This window comes from Elaeis guineensis, chromosome 15 (assembly GCF_000442705.2).
Source record: "Elaeis guineensis isolate ETL-2024a chromosome 15, EG11, whole genome shotgun sequence".
NCBI lineage: Eukaryota > Viridiplantae > Streptophyta > Magnoliopsida > Arecales > Arecaceae > Elaeis > Elaeis guineensis.
The window spans coordinates 69,715,624-69,740,520 of record NC_026007.2 but is presented as its reverse complement, the minus strand read 5'-3'; the positions used below and the strand labels follow the sequence as shown (position 1 = coordinate 69,740,520).

Here is a 24,897-nt window from a genome sequence, read left to right as displayed (position 1 = left end):
AGTTGCTTTAAATTGCAAAATAATATTTTTTTCCACCTATTGTGTTCTCTAGGAGCTGACAACGGGGGAGACGATTGGGTATGGTAGAATACATGATGGGCTTTATTATCTGACTGAAAGAGAATATAAAGATAATCTGAAGACTGACTTGGTTGTATCTTCTTCCGAGAATGCTGTGCATGAACTCCAGTTACAACATCGTAGGCTTGGTCATATTTCTTTCTCTGTGTTAGCAAGACTCTTTCTTAGATTACATGATATCTGTGACAAGTATAAATTGGTTTGTGATGCATGTGAGTTTGCTAAACACACACGAACTATTTATCCTATTTCTGACACTCAAAGTATTAAGATCTTTGATGTTATTCACTCTGATGTGTGGGGCCTGTGTAGTACTGTTTTTCTTTCTGAACATCGATACTTTGTTATATTTATTGACTGTCATAGTAGAGTGACCTGGGTTTATCTACTAAAGACAAAGCATGAGGTTCTCAGATGCTTCAAGGAGTTCTACAAATTTGTAAATACTCAGTTTAATACCACAATCAAAACTTTGAGATCTGATAATGGCACTGAGTATATGAATAGGGAGTTCCGTGAGTATTTAGCTGCTCATGAGATTGTCCATCAAACTACATATGTCGATACGTCTGCTCAGAATTATATTGCTGAACGTAAAAATCGATACTTATTGGAAGTAGCTCAGTATTTGTCCTCCACTATGAGGGTTCCTAAATTCCTTTAGGGTGAGGTGGTTTTTACTGCAACCTATCTTATTAATCGGATGCCTCTTCAAGCTTTAGACTATCGCATGCCACTTGAGTGCTTACAAGGAGTATCTTCTTTTGTTATACCTCCTCGAGTATTTGGGTGTATGTACTTTGTCTGAGATCATCGATCTATGATTGGTAAACTTGGTTCTTGAACTCTCAAGTGTATTTTTGTTGGCTATTCTACCACTCAGAAGGGATACAAATGTTATTACCCTTTCAAGCGGCGTATGTTGGTCAGTATGGATGTGATATTTCGAGAGTCTGAGGCATTCTTTAGTAGTGATCCCGTAGATGTGCTCACCAATCAACCTACTATTGTATCTGACTTTCTCTTCTCTCCCGATGTTTCGTCTGATGTCACCGATCGTGAGGGAGAGTCTGAGGAGCAGAAGTCTGGAGAGCAGGAGCAATCAGATAGTAATTCTGTAGATAGTAATTCTGATCGACAGGAGGAGCAGCGTTCTTCTCCATATATTACAGAGCATGTTATAGAGCCTGGTATACATTCTCCTACTAGCCAACAGTCTCCTTCAGAGTTGGCTCCAGTATCTTCCTCCCCCAATAATAATGACGGTAACATTCCTTTAACTGATTTATATCTTCCTATTGCTCATACAAAAGCTTCTTGTCCACATATTATTCCTCCTCATTACCGTCATGATATTGCTGATTTTATTTCCTATGAGTCTCTTTCACCTTCATATAGATCTTTTATTGCATCTCTAGCTTCTATATCTGTTCCCTCGTACTGGAAGGATGCTATGGTAGATCCAAAATGAAAGGAGGCAATGCTTGAAGAGATGAAGGCCTTGGCCAAGAATAATACATGAGAACTTGTTCCATTATTTGCTGGAAAATAAGCTATTGGCTGCAAATGAATTTTTACAGTGAAACAAAATTTAGAGGGGACTGTTGATTGCTATAAAGCGTGATTGGTAGCAAAAGGTTATACTCAGATATACAGAATAGACTATGATGAAATCTTTGCTCCAGTTGCGAAGATCAACTCTGTGAGGACCCTTATTTCTTGTGCTGCTAATCTTGACTGGAGTCTTTTTCAATTAGATGTTAAGAACATTTTTTTACATAGGGATCTTCAGGAAGAGGTGTACATGAAAATTCCTCCAGATTTTTCTAGTGCTGCAACTGCTGAAAATATGTGTCAGCTGCGTCGCTCACTTTATGGCTTGAAACAATCACCTCAGGCTTGGTTTGATCGGTTCCAATGAGCAGTACTAGAAATGGGTTATCAGCAAAGTAATACCGATCATACTATATTTTTTCAACATAACAGTGGGAAGGTTGCAGTTTTAATAGTGTATGTTGATGATATAATTCTGACGAGTGATGATCTTCCAGAGATTGATCATCTAAAGACTCGTTTAGTTCAGTCATTTGAAGTTAAGGATTTTGGTTCTTTGAGATACTTCTTTGGGATTAAAGTTGCTAGATCATCTCATGGCATTTTTCTTTCTCAACGAAAGTATGTACTTGACTTACTGACAGAAATAGACATGTTGGGTTGTAGACCTGCAGCTACTCCCATCGAGCAAAACCATCATCTCATGACAGATGGTGGCACTCCAGTTGATCGAAAAAGATATCAGCACCTAGTGGGATGACTGATTTATCTTTCTCATACTCCTTCTGACATCATTTTTGCTGTTAGTATCGTGAGTCAGTATATGTACGATCCTCGTGAGAGACATCAGGAAGCTGTCTATCGGATGTGCGTTATCTTAAAGGGCATCCTGAAAGTGATCTTTTGTTTTCTCATCATGGACACCTTAAGATCGAGGGGTATACTGATGCTGACAGGGCTGGAGTTCTGGATGATAGAAAGTCCACCAATAATTATTGTACTTTTTTGGATAGTAATCTAATGACATGACGCAACAAGAAGCAAGATGTGATTGCTTGTTCCAGTGCAGAGGTTGAATATCGGGCCTTAGCTCAAGGGGTCTGTGAAGTTATATTGTTAAAATAACTTTTGACTGAGTTGCATCTTTTTTGGTCTTCTCCTATGTCTCTTTTCTGTGACAATAAAACAGCCATTAATATTGCTAATAATTCTGTTCCGCATGATCGAACAAAATATATTGAGGTTGATTAATATTTTATTAAAGAAAAGCTAGATTAGCATGTTATCTGCCTTTCTTTTATCAAATCCTCTGAACAGCTAGCTGATATTTATATGAAAGGACTTAGCATTTCAGTTTTTACATTTATCTGTGACAAGATGGGACTCCATAATATTTTCGTCTCATCTTAAAGGGAAGTGTTGGAAAGTAGATTATATTTTTCTAATTAGCTATTCTAATTAGGGACGATAAAAATAATTATAGACTATAATATATTTTTTATAAAAAAAATATTATATATAATAAAATCTACTCCACCCCATATACCCTGAAAAAATAAAAAAATCCTATCCCACTTCCTCCCGTGTACCTATCTTCTTTATCCAACTTTTTCAACAGCAACCAAATAAGGCTTGGAGGGCCAAATGAACAAATATTTTGATTCACTGGATCCATCCATTCAACGGACAGGATTGTTGGGTCAAATGCTGAGTCCGCAACGGCAACTGGGTTGCCGCCACCGACAGACGAGATGGCTCTTCGTCTACAGCTCCCTCCTCTGCCTCTTCCCTCTGAACAACCTGAAAACCCTAACCCTAGGACCGATTTCACTCCTCTCCAGCCGCTCTCCCCTGCCGTCTCCTCCTCCGCCGGCCGCGGCGGTGGCGGCGACGCCGGCCTCCTCTTCTGCGAGAAACTCCTTTAGCTCGAGCACGAGCTGGGCGTCGACTCCTCGAAGGTCCTCCCCCTCAACTCCGCCCTCCACGCTGCGCCTCTCTCCTCGCTCCTCTCGGTCGTTGACTTCCTCACCTCCTTCGGCCTCCACCCTGCCGACTCCAGCCGCATCTTCTCCATGTACCCCCATCTCCTCACCTCCGACCCCGCCACCGAACTCTGCCCCGTTGCTGACGTCCCCAGGCCATCGTCTGCTGGCCCCCCTCCTCTTATCCAGCGTCCCCGGCCTGCTTGAGCCCACCCTCTACTTCCTCCAGCGGCTCGGCTTCGTCGGGCAACACAAGATCACCTGCCACACCACCGTGCTCCTGGTGTCTAGCGTCGAGGGCACCCTCATTTGCAGGCTGGACTACCTCCAAGGCTGGTGTTTCTTCTACAGAGAGACTAAAAAGATGGTCTTGAGGTCGCCGGGGCTGTTGACGATCAGCATCGTGAACAATTTCTCCCAAAAGGTGGAACTGTTGGTGGGAGAGATGGGGAAGGAGCTATCAGAGCTAAAGGAATTCTCGCAGTACTTTTCATTTAGCCTGGAGGGGTAGATTAAGCCCCGCCATCAGATGTTGGTGGAGAACGGGTTCTCGATGTCAGAGATGCTGAAGGTCAGTGTTGGAGAGTTCAGGCAACGGTTGGTGAATTTGTGGGTGAGGCCTATCGGCGAGAAGTTGCAGCTTATAATGATGTGAGTTTATTTGATTTTAAAGGATATAATGTATGAGAATGTTACATATGTATCTATATCTCATTGAATTTTCCAGTGTCCTTATTGTAATTAATAATAATTTTTTTCCTTGCAATAATACTATGTTGTTAGAGAAATAAGAGCATGTGTCAAGAATGTATTATTAAATGCATATAATGCTGCTCTTCAGGGATCCCTCAAAGTTCATCCTCCTGGCAGTTTAATGTATACATATTTTTGAAATTTACCAATTTGAAGAGGAATAGGAAGAGAGCAAGAAAAATACCAATTTGAAGAGGAATAGGAAGAGAGCAAGGAAAAAGAGAGAAGGAAGACCCATTAGTAGATATAGGGGTCAGATTTTACATTGTTTAAAGGTTATGAGAATTCCTCGACTGGGTTGACACTCTCTGGCAGTAGTTTGTTTCCCAACAATGGTAAGAATGACTCTATTTCCTCCCACGTAACAGGTGAATACCATGGATTGGGAGAATGATTTCGATGGTTCAAGTAAAAGTCTGATCTTTAAGCTTTATATGGAAGATACTACTTATCTTCTTTTGTTTATGGATTGGTTTGGTAGGCCTTTACCTCACTTTGTCTTTGGTGATTTTAAGTGCATTGAGAATTTCTGTTCAAAGGCTTGTCCAATGGTTTAGGCAGTTGGATGGATATATAGCACATTCTTGCTAGGCTCTATTCAGTTTAGCTTCATTATGTCCTGTCTTGTGATGATTCACATCATTTGCTTGAACAGCTTAAGTGGATCTTAATAACAGAACTATGTTTCTCCAAGGAAATTATAGGTATTTTGTTAGATGTTTGGTGATGAATGATGATTGTATCCATGTGGTAAGGTTGTTTATACTTGGACCCTTAAGGGTCTTGCTGGGTAAAAAAGGGCGTCACTGAAAATTTGAAAATGGGTTAAAACACATCGCCCTAGCCATCATGAAACTCTTAATTTGATCGACCGGCTAATTCACAAATAAAATCCACTAAAATTTCATCAATTGTGAATAGGAAGGGAGGATGTGATTTTCTTACAGATCCTGTGCCCATAATTGAAATTCTATAACCTAATTTATTGTCCCTAAACTTCACTTTTTCCATGATGGACCACGAAAATTCCTAACTTACATTGTCATAGGTTTTCCGAAGGTAACCTTGCAAAAAATGCTTGCCTTACCCTCATTTGCCTATTGCATCTGCACCAACATGCTTGTAGTTGTCTAAATGTTAAAAGTGGATCGCAAGTAGAATAGGTCCAGCAAGAGGACAGTCTAATAGTGAAAGATTATCTATGCAACTTATGACCAAATCCTCTGAATAATCAGGTTGAATTTTTTTAATAATATATGATTGGAGTATGTAAACATATAATGGTAGCAGGGTTAATGCCATAGACCTATCTTATATTTTCTCTGCAATGGCTATTCATTATATTAATCCTTATTTTTGTTTGAATTAAGAAGAGCAACTCTTTGTTGCCATTCATTTGATCCCTGATGTGATACTTACAGCAATGATCTTGCGTTAGATAATACATGCATGTTCAGTCAGCTTTAGATACCATATTGTCACTTTTCTTTTTTTTTTTTTTTAATGTGTGTGCATGTGCTAGCATGGTGCTTAGAGACTTTTGTAGTACCGCTTTATTGCACCATGGGCTTAAATGCTCTTCAGTTCTTCAACTTTCTTTCCTTGGAGGATGAGAAATTTTATGATCATGCTTTTGAAACTGAGAGAGTTTCTTTTGTTAATGTCACTGGAAGTTCTCATCATATCACTCCTAACTCCTAAGGATATGCCATTGCATCTGGCAGAAGAATCAAAAAAAAAGATCGATTTGGGAGCTTCCTCTCAATTTTGAATACAACTCTCTTCCTGAACATCATATCAAATTCATCACTTTTATCTTCTATTCATCTAGTTCTTGCTCTGCAAGTTTTTCTTTGTTTTTATGGAACTTAAACAGCAACTGTTAATATAGAGGTGAAGATACCATAGGGGCTGGAAAGTCTCAATTTTTTGCAGTAACTTTCCCTTCAGTCAAGACCAGGCACAATCTCTAAATCCATAGGTCATGCAAAATAGTGCAATCTCTTAAACTGACTAGCTTTTGAAGTTCCTCCAGGGCTTCCTTCATTCCAGCTTTTCTGTGTTGCTGCATGCAGAGCAATCTGCTTCACCAGGATAGATTTGTAATCTGTCACTATAAGTAGGTAGGCCAACTTTAACAGTCAACAAACTTGTTTCCATTTATGGGCCACATATATTCATGTTATTGCCCTTTGAGGGCCACTTCCAATTGGTTCATTGCCTCATTTCTGGTTTGCAGATATTTCAGATACGATGGCGTCACAGCCTTCACTGGTGAGCTCTAGCTGTGATTTGTGCTCAAGACACTATATGTAGTACCAAAATCTTGTACCTTCAGTGCTACACCATGGGGAAAAAAGAGAACTCTTTGGGATTTTGCTCCTGCACCTGTGTCCAAAAGCACTTCCTTCATGGAAATTTGTTTGAGAACCTTGATTCTCCATTCCAGCAGACATGCCTGACTCAGGTAACTAATGTCTGGAGTGGCACCCTTATCTGTGTATGCATTTGAATTTCTATGTACTTTACATTACCTCTCATCTATAACATGTCGACGTTAAGCTTCATTGTGTCTGCAACCCATACATCACAGTGGTGGGTATTCATTTGTGTTTCCTACCTCCATATGAACTACAGTCCCCAACAATGAGCAGAGTCCAGTAATAAGAGCTTTTTCCTCATATTAGAAGCAGCAATTTTGGAGTACCTTTTTAGACTACAGATACTGCATGTACTCTTAGGTCTTTTGAATCACCTAACCATTCCTTCAAAACTAGATATGGCTGATAATTTGAGATTTATCTGATTATCTGCATTGAGGCTTTGTTATAGAAAAGAATGGTATTGGATTATGATGATTATTAGAGGATGCTGAAGGCTAGAATATGTGGCCCCATGTGATGCTCAAGCTCAATATCTCATCAACAGACACAGCCTCAAATGTCCTAATTGATGATATGAACCCTCTATGGTCTTCAGTTTGATCTCATTGTTTTCTATGCCCCATGATTGTTCTTGTTCACATCCAAATTATTCAGTGTCTGCACTCTTCCAGTCAATGGTTGATATCAATTGAATTCATGGATTGATGCAGGAGCATGCTGCAGATAGCAGTGAATTAATACTTCAGACTGAAAACATCCTTTGTTTATGCTTACATCCTTTTGTTAGGCTTCACAAGGACAAAACCATGGAAGTACCTTATTGGGCATAATCACTTGTCAGAATTCCTATTTCCTGTGAAGGATTCATTTGTTTTGTTCCCTACCTATTTTCTGGGCAAATATTTGGAGGGAGGAAGAATCCGCAGCTGAGGACAATCTGTTTCCGGGGTGCTGTCTTGCAAAGAGAGCCAAAAGCAAACAGTTAACAGGTTAGCTCACCCTTAACTCTATTTCTCCATAGCATTGTAGATGCGTTGTAGGTACACTCCTAAATTATGATTGACACATCTCAGGTTCATATAGCAAACTTGACAATGATAGCTATTAGCTACTGTCAATTATTTTTCAGTAATCATGATCTTGGTTAAGGTCATTGTCTGGACTACTGAATGTGTTGGCATGGGCTACAGACCAGTATAGTTCTTATGATGGGAAGGAGTATACTGAAAACTAGTGGTAGTGTCATGATGTTGGATTTGCTTAAGATGTTTGTATTAAATTTTTTGTAAGGTATTGTGCATTTATAGTGATCTTAGTTGTTGAGATGGTCAGAGCCCCTGCCCTTTTTTTGGGGTAAAGCTGCAGAGTTACAGAGTCCGAGAATATATGCAACTGGAGGAATCTGAGAACAAAATATCATAGAGAGGCATAGGGTAGAAGCAGAAGTGTTCCAAATCACACAGCCCCGAATAGTTGGCAACAAAAGATGCCATCCAGTTCACTGCATTATTTGCTTCCTGAAAGATATGTTTGACTTCAAAGGTCTCCAAGGATGCAATAATCTTCTGAATATTCGCTAATAGATGGTAAGAGCTTCTGTTCATTTACTCTTTTCCACTGAGATTCCTCCCACGTGGTAGAGAAAAATGGTGTCCATAGGACCTTACTAGCTATATGTTTCAGAGAATGTATCACCTTTACTAAGGATGATATGTGGTTTGGTTGGATCTGAGTTTAAGTAAACGCAGACCCAAATTCATTGAGGTTTAGGATCTAAATTTTGTTGCATACCCGATCCATTAATGGATAGGTTTGGTTTCAGGTAATAAAAATATCATAGAACTCATCAGGTGCTCAGGTTGGGTTTGGGTAATTGAATCTAGGTTCTTATTAGGTATCAAATTGTACATACTTGGAGAAGTTTATCAATGAAACACAGGTACATGCTTCAAAAATTAAAACATGATCAATGAGTACCTGAAAGTTATTCATACAACAATGGTTGATAAAAAATTAAAAAGATACACTTCATTTCAAGTCAAAGTACAAACATCCAAAATTGTTCTAGCATGCAACTACTTTTGTTCTTTACATTCTATTAAATTATCGACCAAATATCATGTGCCAAAGAGTTTGGGAATCAAAGGGTGTGAACTAATATTATAGCTTGTCTTTTGGGGGTCATGAAACTTACCTAAAAATTTATATTTTTCTGGATAAGTATTATCTAGGCAACATGTAGATAGGAAAATAATTTACCCATATTTTTTATGTATTGGAAAGTGACTTCAAAATTAATTAACCATGTTCTTTTGCATTACAACTTTCTACATAAGTTGCTAAGATTTGTCCATCTTTTTTATAATACCCTTTATGCTTTCAGGGCCAGGTTTTACACTTATCCTATATTGTCCCTTTGTGATTGCAGCCTAATTTCCTCATATCAAACTGGGCTTTCAGCCTATACAAATTGGAGGGGCTACATGATACAAGGATATGTAGTTAAAATGTACTCAATTAAACATGGGCAAGGGAAAAAAAAAAGGAAAAAAAATTGCTTGAACATACAACCAGCCAGCAAAGGCAACTGGACAAAATTTGGGGATTTTTTTTTAAAGAAAATTTTATTACCTAAAAACAATGTGAAATGTGTCTTAAGAAATACAGATCTAGAACATCCATAATTGCTACAGAAAGAAAATGTAAAACTCATCAATTAAAAAAAAAGAGGAGGAAATTAGTGAGGGATTATAGTGGTGCTGCTTGGATTAGGATTCATTAAAGACGAAGAGAGCGAGAGATTAGGGTTTGTTAGTGTATCAGCATGGAAAAGGCATTTTAAGAATAAAAATTTGGGTCACTTTACCTAGCTGATGGGAAACCAACTTATCCATCTCCCTGTGGTAAGTGTTTCTATGCATTTTATGGGTAAATACTGCCTGTCAAAAGTTATCCTAGCAACCTCACTTTTCTGATTGGAGCACAAGAACATGTGTAACTTGGTCATCAGAAAAGTTGGCCGACTTTTCCATGATATTTTACCCCCAATGAATGGAGCCTACATAAATAGGCTAGTTAAAAGTTGGGGGTGGGACAATTCTAAAAACCTCCAATTTAGACGTGACCCAACAGGTCGAATACAAGATATGTGGGTTGAAGCAGCAGCCCTAGTGTTTACATCACAACTCTTGTCAAATTTATGAAAAGGGCATTACAGTTAAACAATTTCTTCTAAGCATTTGTCATATTCTATTGATCCATGGAGTTATTACCAGTATACATGTCGTTGACACCACAATTGTGAACCCAAAATTCTTTTCTTCTACTCCATTGTCAATCAGCTAAAGAAAAGTAGAAACAATAGTTAGTAGTCTGAGAATATTTCAGAGCACGTATTAGACAAAGTAACGTGGACTCTATACATTTTACGCAGAACTTATATATCATATTATAGCATGCTATATATGAAAATCTAGTTCAACAGAATTGTTTGTAGGACCTATCTCTTGGATAAGTATGAACCGCATCTGGTGGTCCTCCTCTTCCCTGAAGCTCTCCATAAATGTAGAAGAGAGAGATTCTGGACCCATGGTTGGTCCTTGCTCTCAGCCATGGTGAATTTTTTTCAAAACATCACCATCTATATGTCCCACGGTCTGAAGGAGGTCTCCAAAGTCCAAACCACTCTCTGCACGGCCCTAAGACCACCCTTAGTTTCCATCAGCTGAACCTTTTTTTTTACTCTAGGCCTGCTCATCTTAGGCATATCCTTCATCCCTGCTCTGCTGTCGGGTCCCTCTGCAGCAGTTCAGCCGTTTGATTCATTTCTAGCAAGCTGGCCATTGTACTGACGCTACACACATCCATGTAAGGGATTTATTAGACAGTGGCCCTCCAACGTCTTCAAGGGATTTACTAATGATCATCTAGGACCATTGTAATGGCTTCAACTGTCATGAAGATCCATTGGACCCACCAAAATTCTTCAACCGAGAGCATTTTAGTATGAAGAAATCTAGGAATGTAATGGACTGTGCCAAGTAGGCTATAGCACAGTGGTTGATCGACGTTTCATGTTTAAACTTTAGGAGGTGTTTTACTCAGTACTTGATACTGGAAATGTTCCCAATATATCCTTGAATTCGTCAGTGATGCTCTTATTGAATATATTTGAGAATAGGGCAAGGAGTTGTTGAAAGATTATCATGTCACTCTTGCACTATAGCCATTGATCATTGGGATCTATTTCAAGAGTAAGCTGTTGGTGAATCATGGGCTTTAATTGATATGATGACTGTTGTTCTAATTCATCTGGTAAGCATATTGTTAACTCATTAAAATAGGAGGGGACCCCTTTTTTCGGGGGGGAGGGGGGCGGGGCGGGAGCGGGGTAAGGCGGTCACTTCATGCAACCCTAGTATGAAAACAACCCAAAAAATCAGAAAAAAGGATGTCCACCATTACATTAAAACTGGTCCAATATTTTGCCTTGTTGTTCTCATATAATTTTAAATCCCATTGAGTGTGATATTGGATTCCCTCTGCCATCTATCCATCCATTGCATGTAAAAACCTGCACTTATTGTTTGCTGGTGAATGAGAGACCAGGTTAGCTCAGTCTTCCTCTGTTCTTCGGATGTATTTATTTATTTTTAAAAGGAAATACATGAGGCTATCATTTTTTAGATCTTTCGAAGGACCCAATGACATGCTTGTCCCGATTTACTGGACCTATAAGGCCCTTGGGAAAGCCATGTCAGCCATGCTATGCCACATGACCCACTTCTGATATAAAGCATAACAAATGGTGACACGGCGTGGTGGAAATACATGGGTTGAATTGAATCCAAATTAAACATTTATACATCATAATTATCAGACTGTTGTATCAACCAAAATGTAGCTATAAGCATAGAGTGATTAATGGCTTGGACTCTACATGAAGCTTTTTGAGCAAGGACTTGAGGTGGTATCTAGTTCTGGTCACTGAACAAAGGACAATGATTCAGATTATTTTTAATATAAGCATATAGTGATTCATGGCTTGGGCTCTACATGAAGCTTTTTGAGCAATGGCTTAGGTTGGTATCTAGTTCTGGTCACTGAACAAAGGACAATGATTCAGATTATTTTTAAGTTCTTGCCTAATTCCGTTTGTGTTATTGTATCTGCATTGAATGGAGTTGTGAGCTTCATTTACTGTTTCTTACCGGCTAAATAAGCCTAAACAACTCCAAACTTCACATCTTTTGAATTTTGAACTCTCATTATATCTTATTTTCATATTTCCAGAACTAGTATAAAATGATTTCTTTTTTATTCTCATATCTTTTGAATTTTGAACTCTCATTATATCTTATTTTCATATTTCTAGGACTAGTATAAATTGATTTCTTTTCAGGGTTTCCAGTGTATGTATGATGTAAAGGATATTAATTCAAGTGCTGCATCTAATGAGCCATTATTTAGAATCATATCTTGGTATCAGTTGGCATTTAACCTGAAGTCCAAGCAATTTAATTTGCAATGAGAACTAAGTGTGCAGAACGAGCATTGATGGATCCTCTCATGAAAATTTCCTCCTCCTTCCGCATGGTTTCTTTCGAGTACTCCATTCCTCCATCTTGGGCATAATAATATCAATGACTTCTGACTTTTGTCGTTTTAGTGTGCTAGCTTCATATTTAACACCTACAGGCACAGTACCACCCCCAAGTTTGCATAAATGGTGTTCACATATCATGCATGCATAGGCTTCTGTCAGCGGTCAGCACTTTGTCTCTCCATCAGTTGGTTGTGGGGATGGGACAGGTTTGCGCCAGTAGATTCGGGTAAGATTTCATGTTAGTCTTCCTGTGAAAGAGATTATCCAACAGAGATCAGATAGGAAGCAACCTTCAGCATTTGTCTTTGGGAGCATATATCAGCATATATATTTTGAGACATTGGTTGTTATTATTGTCTCAGAGACCATTATCACCACTGTGTACCACCACGGTCCCCATCTCTTTTGAGTGCGGGGACTTAATTGATGTCGTTTCTCCCCTCTCCTCCATCACTCCATGGCATGCAATAAACCATGCAAGTTTCCTTAACAAAGGCTTGTCGTTGTGTAGTACGTGAGCATGTGTTGCTGCCATCCAAATAACAATTCACTCATGTGTAATCATGTTTTATGGTAAGAGTCTGAGATAAATTTTTACTATATTGATTCGACGCATGAAAACATAAGTTTGCAGAACTCTGCCTTGTTGGTTCATCAAAATTTTGAATGTGAAGGCCAGCTAGTTGGTGTGGCATTGCTTCTTGGGGATCACAAATGTTACATGAGGTGTTGGCGAGTGTACTGGGAGATTTCAAAAGCAAATGATATTTGTTTTGCTCGTATCCACATTGCAATCCTAGAATAGATGTCTTACCACATTATTCTTGTCTCCTTCACAACTTCATTCTTTTGCCTCCAAGTCATAGTCAAGATTGGTTTTTATCTTGTGTTGAGGGTGGCCAAACTTTCCCAACAAGGAGAGAAAGGGAGAAGGTAGGGGTAACATCGACTCGTTTGACCCAAGGGGACAATCTTATGAGTTATGATGCAGACACCTTTCTTGTTATGGTTGGCCGGTCTTACATCTAATTCTTTGGTATACTACCAATAAGCTTCTCAAACTTACGTTCACTACTTCTCTACAAAAAACAGGCACATACCTTTCAAAAGGAATTTAGGAAAATATAAAAAATTGGTGAAAGTAATATTTCGATCCCCTTTTCTTTCATTGACGATTCAAAAAATAGAGTATATAACTTCTATTTATAATGATGAGGTCAGTTCTCATATAACTTGTGTTAGATTTTTCTTTCAGTTCAGATAAGACCAATTATCTAAATATACATATGATTGGTACAAATAAATATGATAAAACTAAAATACTATAAAAAGGTAAACCTCGACTCCTATATTAATTTTTCTTGTATTGGGATATTTGCTTAAAATTTTCAATTTGTCCACTGTTGTGAAGCCCATTTGGAATTTGGACTTGATTGTTTGTTGCACGGCCCACCTTATAAGGTAATGCCGCATGATAGATCTCAAAAAAATATTTGATTTTAAAAAAATTATTTTAATCTGATGTCACATGACTAATAATTTTTGAAAATTTTGGAATATGATTTAACTTTCTAATGTCGCGGATCTCACTCCTAAACATTATCCACCTTTATTTGTAGTGGTCGAAATCTCGTGATCCTTCTGAATTAATTAATAAGTATAATCCAATATTGAATAGACGAAGCAATGCTTTGCATTGATATTGCTCTCTTTGACCTTAAAAGATGTTTAACCAATATGTAAATAGCATCATTTTTGGATTAATTTACAAGCACTTAAATGCATTATGAGATGCCTTTTTAGGAGGTTTGCTAACTTCTTCAATTAGAAACAAGGTGTTCTTGCGAACTGCTTAACAACTGTTACATCTATGCTTCCTAGAAATACAATAGGATTCAGTGAATGATGCAAAAGTTGTTTGGCTCCTGTCTAGACTTAAAATACTAGCATCTTCCTCATAAACTCGTTTGTCATCTTTCTCTTGTTGGCAAGATACTGGTCCACTCAATACTGTCCAAATTGTTAGTCTGTGAAATTTTCTCTTGTATGTGCTTCTCTCCTAGCATGACTTACAGTAAGTCAATACAACTTTAAATGCTTTGCCTCCCAGGGCAAATTAAGATCTTACTGAAGCGCAAGTTATCCATGTGGCGCATTCACTCACATGACCCCATGGTCTCAGACTTTGAGTGGGTGCAAACTAGTAGCAGACTAGCTAGAGCTACAGCAGCAACATGGGCATTCATGGGCTGAGGACTGTCATTTGTGCTGCTGATGGCCTATCCCAAGAACTCATATGGGTCCCGTTAGTCCCCACATTCCCATATCAATCCTTCTTTAAATCTGTTGTTTTCTTTTTTTTTTTTTGTTTGGACTGCAGCACCTAAGTTTCCTCTCTTCCTCTGCAGTGTACATGGTACATTCCTACTGCACAATGGCGTACACCTCATTGAATGAAACGTCTGCCATAGGGTTGCCATTGTCCACAGGGTGAACAGTGGGTCATGGGCTTTCCTTTTGAAATGGGGCCTTGTGTCTCAAGGCATAGTAGTGCAGGCCGGATCATTCTTCTCATGGAAAGAGTAATTCCTTGTACACCACATTCGATGTAAAAAAAATATACCGTTGTATTTGATTAAGCCACATAATCATTGTTTTTTAACATACATTTAATAATATAGATTTATTTTTTTATTTAAAATTTTGAATGATATTTTTTTAAAAAAAATTATGATATTCTGTGGTCATATTATGATATTTTAGGGTTAAATTATTATTTCTGCGGAAGTCATAAAGAAGGAAGAAATATTTTCGTCATTTAAAAATTTAAAAATTTTCAATGATAAAAATGTTCTTTTGTCTTTATGATTTTTGAAAGAAAAATTATGACATTCTATTTGCAGGAAGTCATAATTTATCACAAAATATTATAATTTTTTCAGAAGAGAAAAAATATTTTTGTCATTCAAAATTTCAAACGAAAAAATAGAACTGCAAGCATTAAATATGCTATTAAATGTGTATTGAAAAATGGTAGCTACATATTTTAATATGATTGGAAGGTACGCTCTACATCAATATTATTGCACCACACGCGGTGCACAAAGACTTTCACCTTGTGGAAATTTGCATATCTTTGTATAGGGTTTAGTTTTGAGTATACTCTTATTTGTATTAGGATTTGATGCCTCGAGATTCGATCCACATTGAGCCCATAGCAAGGTCCGCGACGACGAACGGAGTCCAACGAGATCAAGGTCAGCCCGAATGGAGATCGGATGAATGAGATATCCTCGATAGAAGATAGCATGAAAATCGAAGCGACGGAGGCCGACGGAGGTCGCAGTGGCGCGACTGCACGCGGACGCACAGGCGTGCGCAGTGTGGGGCTCAGGCTCGAGCGGGCGCAGCCCAGGCCCGGGCAGGCGCGTGCTGCACGGCCTGTGTGATACTCCACGAGGACCTGCATGGACCGAGCGGGTGTTTCCCTTTGGTTTTGCGCAGTCCACGGTGGACTAGCGGGCATTTTCCTCTGGTTTTTTGCGGTTTATGGGGTTTTTGTGGACCTATTGCCCGATCAGACAGCTTGGAGCGTTGGTCTTGATCTGGCGGCTGGAGAGGCAGTTTGACTTAAACAGGAGTCAGTTTTCGATTCTGTTTGGGTTCAGAGGCCTATAAAAACACTTATTGACAGAGCAGAGCTGTGTGCAGTTGGTTGTTCAACAAAGGATCCAGAGCAGCAGCAGAGGCGAGGCTTCGACAGAGAGCAGAAGCAGGGTGCTTCAGGCAGACTATCAGGCAACGGACAACGGTCGCTTCAGGGGTTCAAGGGGTTTTCCTAAAGAAAGAGCTTTTATGATGGAGTACTTTTTGTGAGGGAGAGATTGGATATACGAGGGTTGAGGGTATGATCTCCTCTTATAATTTTTCTTTTTTCTCACAGTAAAACTTGCATGCCCCATGGAGACGAGTCTTTTCTGGCTGATCCACGTATTTAATTGTTTCTGTTTTATTTCTTCTTTCTTCCTGCTACAATGCGTGGTATCGAAAAGGTCTTATGGAGGTGGTGTCCTGGCCAGACATCTCCAACAAGTGGTATCAGAGAGAGGCGGTACCAGAACGCAGATTGCGATGGTGGTGAGCAAGATTGAAGATGGAGAAGATCGGATCAATCAAGATGGAGATCAACAGGTTTAATGGAAAGAGCAATTTCTCCTTGTGGCAGGCAAGGATGAAGAACGTGCTCATCCAGCAAGGGTTGATCGATGCTCTCTTATGCGAGGAGAAGCCGACCATTATGGAGGTGTAGGATTGAAGACGGCTCCAGATGCAGGCGGTGAATATGATCCGCTTGTACCTAATAGATGAGGTGGTGATCCATATGCTTGGCGAAACTTTTCCGACGATGCTGTGGTCAAAGCTCGAGGAGTTGTACATGGCGAAGTCTCTTACCAATACCCTCTTCCTCTGGAGACAGTTCTACCAGCAGCGGATGACTGAGGGACAGAGCGTGCAGGAGCATCTCAGCTACTTCCAAAAGATTCTCACCGACCTCCTCAGCATTGATGAAAAAGTTAAGGAGAAGATCAAGGCGCTGGTCTTGCTAGCATCGCTTCTCCTTTCGTATGTCCTTGGTGACTGCTCTTCTAGTGAGGAAGAGTACCATCAAGATGGATGAGGTCACCATGACGATTCTTCAAAATGAGATTCTCAGGAGGGAGAATCCAGGGAGAATCCAGCTTCGAGCTCAAGTGACAGCTCAGCTTTGGTGGTTTCTGAAGGAGTAGGAGGTGGTAGACGGAGCGATAGGAGATCGCGACAAGGACGGTCCAAGTCCAGGATGAGGAACTTAAGGAAGACCAAATGTTATCGGTGTGACGAGTTAGGGCATCTAGTCAGAGATTGCTCTCAACTCAGGGATCAGATGAGGGCTACTATAGCGACAGCCAATAGTAAGTCAGAGGATGATGCCCTAGAGATATTTGATGAGGTATCTTCTTTTTTTAGCAGTGGATTTTAGATTCTGCATGCACCTATCATGTATGTTGCAGAGAGGAGCAGTTTGACTTTCTGGAGAGCAGTGAGGGTACTGTTTATCTGCCGGATGGATCGAGTTGTGCAATCAGAGGCATCGGAATGGTCAGTTGAAGGATACATGATAGTGTAGTGAGGAGATTGGGAGAGATTCGATACATATCTGATTACAGACAGAATCTTATCTTATTGAGTAGATTGGATTCAAGAGGCTACAGGACGGTAACTAGTGAAAGAATCCTGAAGATGTTGTACGGTGATAGGGTTATTCTAGAGGGGAAGAAGAGGACGAGAGAACATTACTACCTGACAGGGAGTCTAGTACGAGGTGGAGCTTCAGGAGGTTGGAGAAGTCCAGAGCGAGATGGAGCTCTAGGTGGTGGATCGGGTATGAGATGCGAGACTCAGGAGAATGAGAGGCGATATCGCAGGATGAGATTTCTATTGCCACAGGATGATATCCCGAGCAAGTCTTTAGTCAGGAGGAGCACAGCATACGACGGAGATGGGATCGAACGGCCTGGCTCGACTCCCATATCTACCTATCCATGATCAGCAGGCGATTGCCTCAGGATATGGGGGCGAGGAGATCCAGAAGCTCTTAGAGTTAGGAGGAGGCCGAATATCGAGTTGAGATAGAGATTGTTAGGATTTGATGCCTCGAGGTTCGGTCCATATTGAGTTCACAGTGAGATCTGCAATGATGAATGGAGTCCAACAAGCCCAAGATTAGCCCAAACGGAGATCGAATGAAAGAGATACGCTTGATAGAAGATGGCACGAATATCGAAGCGACAGAGGTCGGCGGCAGGTCGGTGGAGGCCTCGGTGGTGCGACCACGTGCGGTAGCATGCGGCTCGATCACGAGCGTGCAGACGGGTGGGCGTGCATGGTGCGTGGCCCAGGCCTTGGCGGGCACACGTGGGCACAGCCCAGGCCCAGGCGGGTGCATGCTGCACGACCCGCACAATACTCCTCACGCGGTCCACACGTAATGCGTGGACCGGCGGTCCACGAGAACCCGTGTGGATCAAGCGAGCATTTTCTCTTGGTTTCGTGCAGTCCACAGTGGACTAGCAGGCGTTTTCCTCTGCTTTCTCACGGTTTACGGGGTTTTTGTGGACCTATTACATGATCGGACGGCTTGGAGCATTGCCGGTCTTGATCTGGCGGCTGGAGAGGCAGTTTGATTCAAATAGGAGTCAGTTTCCGATCCTGTTTGGGTTCAGAGGCCTATAAAATCACCTATTGACAGAACAGAGCTGTGTGCGGTTGGTTGTTCGGCAGAGGACCCAGAGCAGCAGCAGAGGCGAGGCGCCGATAGAGAGCAGGATCTGGATGTTTCAGGCTAGGGATGGCAAAATCGATCTAACCCGATAGATATGCACTCTATCCAAATTCGGTCAAATCCGAAAAATAAGATTTGACCGGATTTGGGTAAAACCCGAAAACTATAGTACGGGCATGGGTAGGGTATGGATAGTGCTGTTTTCTATCCAAATTCGAATCCGAACTCAATCCGAATCTATGGATATGGATAATATTAGAAATCCATTCCTAAACCCATATCTGAATATATATGTTTATAATTCTATTTTGGTAATTCTATTTCGATTGATAATATGCATAAAATTATTTTGGTTGTTTATATGTTCTATGTTGAATTGTAATTCTATTTCTATATTTGATTTCTATAAATCTGAACTTATAAATTATGTTCTATGTTAAATTGGTAATTCTGTTTTGATTGATAATATGCATAAAATTATTTTGGTTGTTTATTTTTTGGGTATGGGATGGATATGGGATGGGTATGGGTTGGGTATAGGAAAATGAGTTATCTGTGGGTATCCCCAAACCTATTGGGTATGTGGATGGGTATCTCTTTTCTTATCCGATCGAGTATTGGATAGGATTTGGGTATAAGATATTAAGTTTAGATTTGGGGATGGGTAGTACATTATCTGATCCAAATCCTATCCGTTGCCATCTCTACTTCAGGCAGACTATCAGACAGCGGACAGCGGTCGCTTCAGAGGTTCAGAGGAGTCTTCTTAAAGAGAGAGTTTTTGTAAGGGAGAGCTTCTTGTGAGGAAGAGATTGGGTGTACGAGGGTTGAGGATGTGATCTTCTCTTGTAATTTTTCTCTTTTCTCATAGTGAAGCTTGCATGCTCCATAGAGGTGAGTCTTTTCTGGTTGATCCACATATTTGATTATTTCTGTTTTATTTTTTCTTTCTTTCTGTTACGATATATGGTATTGAAAAGATTTTGTGGAGATGATATCCTGTCCAAACATCCCCAATAGTTTGCTCCTCCTGGACTTTCGTAGGGACGAGAAGCTCATATATGGAGGAGGTTTTGTGAAAGCTAACCTCAGGATCAGTTAGTCTATTCGGGTGCAGTGTTTTCCTTGGGGACTCAACTGGAAGTGATCTCGAATAAGCAGTGGGAATTTTCTGGAACAAGTTATCAACTGATTAAGAGCTGGCTTTGACTGAAAAGGGAAGTTCTTTCATGAATGGCTGCAGAAATTTAGGAAGTGGATTTGGTGCAAGAAGGGCCTCAAAGTCACACTGATACTCGCGCAAGAGGAAAGGAAGCAAAGGACCTTGGGAATAAAATGGAAGAAATGGGTATTAATCCAACTTGGAACCACTGATGTTCCTATTGAACCGTTCCTATTAGTCCAGGACATTTTCAATGTTATTCTTTTTATGAGTTTCTTTTCTTTGTCCAGTCTACTTCAGGTGGTTAGCTGAAACCAGGTTAACTACTCTCTCTAGTTAAAGGACCGTGTGCATGTGTGTGAGAGAGAGAGAGAGAGAAAGAGACCGAGCGAGCGCCAGCCATATGTACTACTTGCAAGGGCTGGGGTTGGACAGAGGAAGTTGTGTCAAAGCTCGATTGCCTGCAGCTGAAAAAGATGGGTGCCTCTATGCCTCTTCGGGGCTCATACAACCAGACAGCACGGTGGAGTTTATTTTGTCAAGGGAGGGAGGGACAACCATGAGAGAGAGAGAGAGAGAGAGAGAGAGAGAGAATACTTACATCTCACACATGTGGTGAGATGACATCCACACGTGTGGTCAGGAGAGGGTCCGGGGGTTAAAGAAGTGAAAGGGTGACAACTGGGTCAGTCAGGGAGTGGTGAAAACCTGAAAGCAAAGAGTTGTGTGGGTTTCTGTTAGAACACTTCGTTCTTTCTATTTATTATTATTTTTTTTTTTTCCGTCTCACCCTCGATCCCCTCCCTCATCTAACCTCTGCTTTCCTACCATCTCTTTCCGTCTCCTTCCACTGCTTGTCTCTTTTAATGGCCTTGCAACAACGTGGTGGAAATGAAGGCATGGAAACCAGATGTGGTTTTAGGAGTTACTCTTCCTCTCCTTTTTCTTCCATAGGGGTGTTCGCTGCAATAGGCTCCCTTTCCATCAACCCTACCGCTTCAGTGGGGAGCTATCACTGCACCAAGAGCTCTGACAAGACCTCTTGGACCTTCCAGTTTATGCAAAAAAGTGAGGTGGGGAACAACTGTTTCGATGGCATTGACGGCGCTGGAGAGGAGGAGCCCAATGCCATCGGAGAAGAGAGCCCAGATGCAGAGAACACCAATGAGAGCTCACAAGGTGGAAAGGAGACTGTTGACTGTGGTCAGTCGAAGCTCTGTACCAGAGGCCATTGGAGGCCTGCAGAGGACTCGAAGCTCCGAGAGCTTGTGGCTATCTATGGTCCTCAGAACTGGAATCTCATAGCAGAGAAGCTTGAGGGTAGATCAGGTAAAAAGAACAGTACGTTTTCATTTATCCTTTTTCATTATAATCTTGTTCTGCTGGTTTTAGTTTGTTTGATATATAATTTCTTCGGCTTGCGGTTTGAAGGGAAGAGTTGTCGGCTGAGGTGGTTCAACCAGCTGGACCCCAGGATCAACAGGAGGGCTTTTAGTGAAGAGGAGGAGGAGAAGCTAATGGCTGCTCACAGACTGTATGGGAACAAATGGGCCATGATTGCAAGGCTTTTCCCAGGGAGGACTGACAATGCTATCAAGAACCATTGGCATGTGATCATGGCCAGGAAATATAGGGAGCAGTCCAATGCTTACAGGAGGAGAAAGCTGAGCCATGATGTCCAAAGGAGACTGGAGGACGGTGCAACAACTACAGCTACAGCAGCAGTCTCTGTGTTTGGTCACTGTCCATCTCCCTCCTCCCCATTTGCTGCTGCCATCAGTGGCTCCATTGGCTTACATCACATGACACTTGGTGCAGGGGATTCAGTCTCAAGTCACAATGGCTTTTATACCGAGCAAACACCCTTTGATTTCCTTTCTGGTTTGTCCCTGCTGTCCCATTTTCCTCCTCCTCTTCTTCTTCTGCGACTGCTGCTATGATTCTGCTGCTATATCTACTACCTAGTTCCGGTACCATGATGCATTTGTTCCCTTAAAAACCTTTTTCAATGTTTCACCTGTGGCGTTTGTTCCACCGTACCTAAAAGCCCTTTCTTTTTTCTCTCTTCTTTTCAAATTGCTAGCTTTAATGATCTGGAGAACTAGTTCAGTGCATATTTTCCTCTTCCATGGCCCAGCTCCCATTAGAGCTTGCGTGAAATGAGGAGTGTGGAGATCATAACCAGAACCCACCAGGAATTCAAGCAAGGAAAACTTGTACAGAAGCTGTACTTCAGTGTCCAAAAGACCAGGAAGATACATCTCCATTAAATGGCAGGTTAACATGTGTAGAAAACTACTATAAGAAGAAACAAGAAGGGGCAAAAAAAGTACAAGAATAACCTCTCCATATAAAAAACCATGATAAAACTAGTCTAACTTTATACCGAAGTCCAAACCAATATGGAGAACTTCTTCTTTAACCATGTGAAGGTTGAATGGATCCTCTTTTTCCTCTCTATTTGCACAACTTCAATATGTGTTTGGTATGGCTGCAGGTAAGGAGGGTCATGACAAGGCCAATTTCCATAGTCGCAGCTCCTGGGATCGGCCGAGGGATGAGTCCATGCGTTTTTACCACTACCCTCCTTTTATGTTGGCAATGCAACAGTCAAGCCATGCATCACACTATTCAGATTCCACAGCCTTGGCTGCGTCCCGGGTCTCAGCTATTGAGTCATCATCATCCGAGGAGAACAGAGAGAGCAGCCACTTTGAAGCCACCATCTCACCACCATTCATAGATTTCCTTGGAGTAGGAGCAACATGAAGGGAAGGAAAGACCAGGCCCGAGAAGAAGAGGGTTGGTTCTTTTAGAGGTGCAGAAGACATCTTGGGTAAATGAGAGCACTTCGGTTGGAGGTGGGTGGCAGAAGTAACATGGGAAATGTTCCTTAGCTCAAGTTCTATGTAAATTTGTCACCTGGTTGAAACCTAACCTTTTCATATGAAAAGAACAAGAAATGATCTGATAGATTATATAGCTACCCTAGTACCCTTCTACATTTTCTTTTTCTCCTCATTTAGTTGGAAGAAGAGACTCGCTGAACTAAATTACAAGATAGAGCACAATGTAGGATGACATACTTGATGATATCGAGGGAATTGTAACCATTTTCTGTGAGCAGATTTTGATGTTCTCTTCATAATTTGATAAAAACATGGATCCCCGAAGTAGGGTGTATCAAGCATTGACTACAGAGGTCTTAATTTTTTGCAATTACTTCAGCAGTAAAAACATTCTAAGGTTGAGTGAAATAGAGAATGTGCAAAGGAACTAGTTGGTTCTGCAGATTCATCATCTATGCATGTATATATATATAAGAATCATAACAATTCAAGTGAAAAGGTTTTTATTTTAACTCAAAGGCTTCTCTAGAAATAGTAAAAGAATTACCTATGACAAGGAACCGTTCCCCAGGTTGGAACACAAAATTCCCTCATTGGAAGGGGAGAACAACAGTGGAAACACAAAATCTCACTACTTGCACAATTTCCAAATAATAGTTGATACTAGTTCATCAGTGATTAAACAACGGAGCTTTCCATACCGTATTACCTATGAGATGGGTAGTCTTTTGTGATTCTGATACACAGTATACATTGGCAAATTTATGATCATGCATCGAGACTTGATACATCTTTTCTACTGAGTCTCAGTCCGATGTTGATATATCTGGTATAGAATATTATGCACTGGTACGGCAATCTTGACTGTTTTAATAGATCTAGTCAGACTTTTAAGCCATAAAGTTCAAGGTTAGAGTTGATTCCTAACAGTCTGAGATGCATTTAGGATATTATTGTCCAAAAATTCAAAGTTGAAGATATATTGATGCTATCATTTATTATTATTTGGATTTTTATCAAGCGATTAACAGATAAGCTACTGTTTAGATTTTATAAGAGTTATATGAAGGTGAGGTCCATCTACTCCTTTATGACATCTGGATACGTCTTCGTAACTTTATTTGATCTTTTGGAGTATATTAGATGTGTATGGGCATTTAAAAAAAAAAAAAAAAGTTATATGAAGGAAAATAAGGTTGTGAATAAGAATAAAATGATCTATAGGGAGCCCTTTGTGGTGCATCGTATGGTGGGTTCTCTATGGAACACCGGGCCAGTGATTTTTATAATCTTGAGGTATGGCTCGTAAAGAGCCGAAAGGTGGGCTCTGTTGGTTCCTTCTTGATTCGAGGGGAAGGATTTCCCACCACCCTCTTTCTCCCTCCCTTGTCCTTGGTACAGTCACCACCTTTAGGCAAGCTCCATCTCACGGGCCACGTCTGGCCCCGATTCGATCACTGGCATTACCGCTGCACAAGTATCTTTTAGAGCCCAGCCTTTGAGCATGACCCCGTGCTTCCTCTCAGCCTTTCTCCTCCCCATTCTCTCGAAAGCTCTCGCCCAGACCATCGCCACCAGTAGTTATCATCGGCTCCCCTGTCTTGCTTTCTTCTTCTCTCCTAGGCTCTCTAGATGGCTACACTACTCTCTTGTCACCACCACTATATCTTGCAACCTAAGGCAGTGTTGATGATGATCACCAGCGTCAATTACTTCAAGCGAGTCCACCCCATCAAGCGACCTTACCAATATGATTTCTAGCGAATTAAGATTTAGACTTGTTGGGGAATACCCACCGACCGACTTACGGTCGAAGGGGCCGACCCCGACTGGCCGACCCCGACGGACGACTCCGACTGGCCGACCCCGACGGACGACTCCGACTGGCCGACCCCGACTGGCCGACCCCGACGGACGACTCCGACGGCCGACCGACCGACTGGCCGACCCCAACGGACGACTCCGACTGGCCGACCCCGACTGGCAGACCCCGACGGATGGCTCCGACGGCCGACCGACCGACTGGCCGACCCCGACGGACGACTCCGACGGCCGACCGACCGACTGGCCGACCCCGACGGACGACTCCGACTGGCCGACCCCGACGGACGACTCCGACGGCCGACCGACCGACTGGCCGACCCCGACGGAGGACTCCGACGACCGACCGACCGACTGGCCGACCCCGACGGACGACTCCGACTG

General features: G+C 41.2%; 2 protein-coding genes across 3 annotated transcripts; both read left to right on the top strand.

Annotated features, from left to right (window-relative positions):
• Positions 1–3,264: 3,264 nt before the first annotated feature.
• Positions 3,265–12,995, top strand: LOC105058554 (uncharacterized). 2 transcript variants are annotated; one of them, XM_073249157.1, is made up of 5 exons: positions 3,265–4,268; positions 6,406–6,493; positions 6,610–6,837; positions 7,465–7,743; positions 12,156–12,995. In XM_073249157.1, the coding sequence occupies exon 1, from the start codon at positions 3,280–3,282 to the stop codon at positions 4,126–4,128; it is 849 nt and encodes a 282-aa protein (XP_073105258.1). In that variant the 5' UTR covers positions 3,265–3,279; the 3' UTR covers positions 4,129–4,268; positions 6,406–6,493; positions 6,610–6,837; positions 7,465–7,743; positions 12,156–12,995. The 2 variants fall into 2 exon arrangements, with proteins under 2 accessions (XP_073105258.1, XP_073105257.1); XM_073249156.1 differs by lacking the exon at positions 6,406–6,493.
• Positions 12,996–15,333: 2,338 nt separating this feature from the next.
• LOC105058553 (uncharacterized) lies at positions 15,334–23,081 on the top strand. The gene is made up of 3 exons (XM_010941512.4): positions 15,334–21,172; positions 21,275–21,724; positions 22,341–23,081. Exons 1-3 carry the CDS (start codon positions 20,710–20,712, stop codon positions 22,610–22,612), a joined length of 1,185 nt encoding a protein of 394 aa, XP_010939814.1. The 5' UTR covers positions 15,334–20,709; the 3' UTR covers positions 22,613–23,081.
• Positions 23,082–24,897: the final 1,816 nt, after the last annotated feature.